At 34.6% G+C, this 6,017-nt stretch overlaps 1 protein-coding gene across 1 annotated transcript; it reads right to left on the bottom strand.

Annotated features, from left to right (window-relative positions):
• Positions 1 to 3,113: 3,113 nt before the first annotated feature.
• On the bottom strand, positions 3,114 to 5,391 carry LOC131855901 (uncharacterized). The gene is made up of 4 exons (XM_059207621.1): positions 5,305 to 5,391; positions 4,489 to 4,578; positions 3,946 to 3,999; positions 3,114 to 3,856 (listed from the first exon to the last, which is right to left on the bottom strand). Exons 1-4 carry the CDS (start codon positions 5,317 to 5,319, stop codon positions 3,503 to 3,505), a joined length of 513 nt encoding a protein of 170 aa, XP_059063604.1. The 5' UTR covers positions 5,320 to 5,391; the 3' UTR covers positions 3,114 to 3,502.
• Between the last annotated feature and the right edge of the window lie 626 nt (positions 5,392 to 6,017).

The raw sequence follows: 6,017 nt of genomic DNA, 5'->3' as shown, positions 1-6,017 counted from the left end.
GGAGAAACCAAAATGTGAGCAATATAGACTATCCACAACATCCTTACAACTATCTCCTAAAGTAATTGATCATTATGTGTGGCCGCAATTGAAGAAACCCACTAAATTGATGAGAATAGAGCATCCTAGACTGACTATGACACTTTAACTCATGAGATATTGCATTGGGGCAAACCAAATCAACTGAAACTCACATGGATGAACCCTTAAACTCCTGTAATCATATCCCCAAATCTATGCAACCACATCTATCACTCCAAAGGAGTGGAAAGTATTCTAGTGAACATCCAAGATACTTAACCCTGTTATATTGCAACAGTCACTTCAAACTCTAACTGTAGATAAGTTTGAGACATGAAAGCATGTAAATAAACTCCTTGCAGACAACCAAACATAACTCTAGTTCCACAAGGCCAAATATTGTGATGCAATGGAATGTGGACCAAAATATAGAGATGCAATCACAAGGATATGTATTGTTTAACCCTTAGACAACTTTCCTCAACAATACAAAGTAAAAACAAAAACATAGTTGACTTTCATCCAACTCCTTGAAACATGGAGAAACCAATCAAAGTGATTGCATTCCTCATCTAAAGCATAAAAAATGTGCAACTATCTTAAACAAGTACATGCCATGCTTCCAAGTTGTCACACTATCATGAATACACCCGTTGGACATCCGAACTGTCTTGCTTATCCTCAATCATGTTGATGACATGTCTCCATCTATGTCAAACCATCTTTCTCAAATATGTTGATCCAAACCATTTCTCAACGTCTTCAATTGCATCAATCTATCACTATACAACATCTCTTATACAAACATGATAATATCATCAATGGAAAGTTGACATCAATGACAACATATAGTACAAATTACCAACATCATGAGCCTCACCATCTAAGTGTGAAGTAACATACTTGATAGCCTTATTCTTGAACATAGGGTTTAATAAAAAGCATCAATTTTCTAAACCCATGATTTAGCTACACATTTGAAGTCGACGAAAGTGGAAATAAAGAGTTTATTCAACCTCTTTTTGTAAAACTTGGTTATTAGGGCTTCTATCTCTCCTGGGTTTGTTCCTTTAGCTTACATAAATCTTGTAGAGACATGTCAACATGAAACTCGACACCTAGTGCCTCCTACTTCTATAACCAATCAACAAAACCCTCATTCCCTCCAAGTGCAACTTCATTTTGTAAGAATGTAGGTATTGGAAGTCTACAAGTAGCTCCACTAGTTGCTCGAGAATGGTTGTTAGAAGGTGTATTCATGTTACTAACTTTTCAGTTGTTTCACTAAGTGCCAATATTACCCCCATTGTTTTGATTTGCATTCATGTTCTACATAATTTGTTTCATTAGTTGTACTAACTATCGATGTACCCTAGCAAGAAGATTCAAAAGCTAAGATTGCTAGGTTTAGGCATTGGTTCTCCATTGAAAATGACACCAAATATTTTTTTCACGAGTATCCCTAGCTAGTGCGTACCTTTGCCTTTGCTTCTACAAGTACCCCAATTTTGATGCCTTTACCCTTTTCTAGATTTGGTGCTTATTCCACTAACTCTCTTGCTACCTTTGTACTCGAATTCGTGCTTGTTTTCTATGCTATTAGGTTTCGATCTTGATATTAAAATGGAACTACAAGCTCTCGATCTAAGGCTTTCATTTTACTCTCTTCTATGACCCATGTATGTGGACCAAACAAATTTGCAATAGTGATTTTCTCTCCAATTTCTAGTTGATCTAGTTGATCATTAGCACTTCTTTTAAGTTAATATCTATGAGAACCCTCTAACTACATAGAATTTTTTTGCTAACGAGAGCTTGCTCAAACACTCATTGGCTACCAAGATACACTAGTCTAATACCATTATAATATAATGCCCAAAATTTTTAATTTAGAACTTTAATTTTTCAATATCATTTCACTAAATATATTGCATGTAATCTCATTTTTGACACAATACCATAAACAACTACCACAACTGATTTCTCAAATATAAATGCTAATAACATTTTGTCTTCAATTGGATACTAGAAAAATGTAAACAACAAATATTAATTGACAAATAAATGTAAACATCAAATATTAATTAACAAATAAATGTGATGTTGTGACAAAATGTGAATTACAAAAATATCACACAAGGCTTATCATATACCATAAAATATTAATATCTTATTTGCTGAACTCTTTACAACTTCCAAACAAACCAAACGGCAATTCTTGTAACTCCAAATATTCCTTGAGAGTGATAGGGCAGTCCAAGAAAGTTAAGACATGCATGGACAATGTTACAACAAACTTTAGGGGTGGTGACTACCTTGTAAAATGCAAAATGACTTCCTTTGATCCCCCCAATGAGTTACACTAGACTTTAATCCTCCCCTTTAAGGCATGTGAAGAGTCTTAAGGCTTATATGTCTTATTTGTGCCTCAAATCACTTTTTGAGATGTACTAACTCCCTAGGGTCTATGGGCCGATAAATATAAGTTCTTATTTATTTCCTTTACACACAATAATTTGTACTTCTAATCTTTCTCACTGTTATACACAACACCTACAAATTCTGATATTTTTATCATTTGCACACATCACAAAACAAATTTATTATTTGTTAGCAAATCTCAATAAATTTAGATCCGTAATTCCAATGCCTACAACTGTCAACAATTTCAATGTCTAAGGAAATTTATTATCTCCAAAGTCAAATACCCGTAGAGTTTTCATCCTAAGATTTGAAGTTAAACTCACAGTCCGAACTTTGTCAATGAAAGAAATAAAATAACCAAGCTATGAAAATAAACTCGTTCATTCCTTTTTTACAACTTCAAGGAAACTTTCAAATAGTTATATTTTAAATTCACCTTTATTGAAATAATAATTCTTTAAACCCACATAAAGTGGCTATATTATTTCTGCATTTTTTTTTTAACTTAAATCGCTTTATAAAAATCAATTAAATATAACTCACGGGCAACATTAATTTAAGGAACCTTATTTTAATGAATTAAATTGTTCCCTTTTTAATACTTCAAGTTCAGATCAACCTACAGAAATAGAATAGGCTAACGGAACTTCCTGAAACGAATACATGAAGCCAGTCATAGCTACAAGACCAAATTTATTTTTGTGTAACTAGACACTCGAAGGCAAATAATACAATAAATAAGTATTTACATCATCTTTTTTTTTGGTGAGTGAACAATTTGGGTGATGACTTCTGGGCTTTAACTTTGGTCTTTCTGCAAGTAAAGGTACCAAATTTACAACTCCGCCAAGATCCGGTGACTTCGGTATTGGCATTTACATCCAAATATTAAAGGAGACGCTACTTTCATGTTTGGAGTAACGATATAGAGATTGGTGAGCCATGCATCTGGATGCTTTCCCACTGAATCTCAGAAGTTTAAACAAATCTATGTCAAAGAAAGCTGTACAAAGACCATAAAGGTCATTTAGATTTGATTTCAACGAGTGACATACAATCAGTACTCTTCATAATCATATTCATATTCAACTTCATGTCCATACTGCAGCTTGTATGGTTGCAAGTGTTCATTATCCAATCCATCGGGACCTTCAATGTCAAAGTCATCACCGTCTAGCTCATCTTCCATGTTTGGGTCAGTTTTCTCTTCTTTGAACTCAGCTCCCTCTTCTTTGAAATCGATTGCATTTCCTTCAGTCGCTTCACCCTGAAGAGCTTGTCTTTTTGAATTTTTAAAGTCAGCAGAATCCTCATCTGCCCACAAGACAGAACGGGTTCTCTTCACATTTTCAACTGGTGAATGATTCTGTATATCTTTGCCTTCATCTGATGTCTGTGTGACATTCTTTTTCTGTTGACAGGACAACAAAACGAAGTTAGATACGTGGCAAAGGAAGATGATTACCTAAATAGGGGTGTACAGAGGTCTGAAGAATGTACATCGTCTTCAAAAAGCCTTTCAAGTACATCGTAGTTGACTTTTGAACTTAGCTTCTGCGATACACATAATGAAATGACAGTAAGATGGATAAATAAATTGCAGATCTATCTGACTGGAATGTATAATTCAAACAGATACACGCTAAGATTTATATTAAAAAACTACACTGCAACAAAAGAAACAGCAAGTTCCGATTTGAATTGACCGATAGTACATCCTTCAAATATTGTTATACACTCTCATGAAGATGTCTTATTTCAATGGCAAACTTTTTGACTTCCAAGGAGAATAAAATATCCTGATAAAGTCTTGCTGATTTTTGAAAAAAGTAAAAATACAAAAAATGTAGTCAGTGGCAAGTAGTAAAGCATTTGCCAACCCAAAGAAAAGAATATGAGACTACATTCAAAAATTTTCTAACAATCTGATTGGCTTGATAGCATATTAACCTTCTTAAAAGCTATTCCTTTACAAGTTAAACATAGTTATTGCATCTCCAAGGAGTCATTCAACATCCGAGATACATTGCAAAGACGTTTTACCTTTTTTTCGAGCATCTGACGTGTAGCTTCAGCTGCTGACTGAGGTGGCACTTTGTTCTTTGCTTCTTCGGCTCTTTTACGCTGCTTATCCTGCATATCAGATTTGACAAACATATTATTTATCTTCTGGCATAACATGTGCTGTACTGAATCTCACATATTATAGAAGACAAAACAAAGTTGATAAAGCAACCGCATAAAGAGAAATGGCAATTCAGATTTATACTTCCTGCTGCTTCCTCAATAATGACCATGTAGGGACAGGCCCAGAAAAAGAATTACTATAATTACAGACATAAGATTTAATGCCAAACAAAGATAATTAAATTTTATTATGAATGCTTCATTTTTACAGTGAATTACAAATGTCTTTAAAAAGACTTGCAGTTGACAACAATCAAACTGTCTGTATACAACCACCATAACTATCGAAGGGTTAATTAATTAGCTAATCCTAGACTTCATATCAATAACAAAAACAAATCAGCATTAAAATCTAAATAGCAATTGTATCATGCTGAAAAAGGATGATACCATAAGTTTGATGATTGTAATGGGCACCCTAGAATGCCCAAAAACTAACCCCACTGCTGATAGGAATTTAGTCAAACAGTTTGCAGCCAACTCCTTATTCCTCCGTTTAATGTTTCAATTTTTTTTTTTTTTTTTTTAAGTCTTTGCACAGGTATGAACCCACATAACATGAACTAAAAAGAATTTACAATAATAGGCAAGCTGGAAATTGGACTACTGCTGTTATAATATTATTTCCAGAATTAACAAAATCAAATACATAGCAGGTTATTTTCAACTCACTAAATACTCCAGCATTTTGACATAATGTTCCAACCAAAGTTTCTAATTCTGCTGCTACAGTAACATGAATAGTGCTGCATGAATAGTGCTAGGTGAATAGTGCCAGGTGAATAGCTCCACGTGAATAGTGCCGCGTGAATAGTGTCGCGTGAATAGTACCCACGTGAATAGTGTCGCGTGAATAGTACCCGCGTGAATAGTGTCGCGGCCTGTAGCTGGAAATGCAACCAAATAATGCTGCTGCTTGTAGTCGGAAAAAAGCACCCAATCTGCCTGTAAATGAAGCTGATAGCAAAGGATTCCAAAGGCCAAACCCCAAAGGAATGACGTCTAGAATGTCACAAGAGAGGATAGACGTCCTCTAATGCCAAGAACGGATCTGCAACTCACACACCAAATTCTTCTCATATTCCACATGCCCAATGAAGCCACAAAAGCTCCCTTTTATTCTTTCTCCAAGGGGCGACCCAACTCACTCAAGCAATATGGGATAAAACATCTTCAATATAAAACATATTAAAATATTCACTTATGTCTCCCTTGGTTGCCCCTTTGATTTACACATATCTCCATAAAATAAATATTTTACAATTAAATTAAATGTTACTTTAATAAAACTTCAGGCATTAAAATATATTAGCAATCAGACTCCGAATAGTGTGAGTGATAGCTCGTCGGAAAGCTCTCGCCAAGGAGTATCAAATCCAATCACC

Source organism: Cryptomeria japonica, chromosome 7 (genome assembly GCF_030272615.1).
Source record: "Cryptomeria japonica chromosome 7, Sugi_1.0, whole genome shotgun sequence".
Classification (NCBI taxonomy): domain Eukaryota; kingdom Viridiplantae; phylum Streptophyta; class Pinopsida; order Cupressales; family Cupressaceae; genus Cryptomeria; species Cryptomeria japonica.
This window is presented reverse-complemented; position numbering and strand designations above follow the sequence as displayed.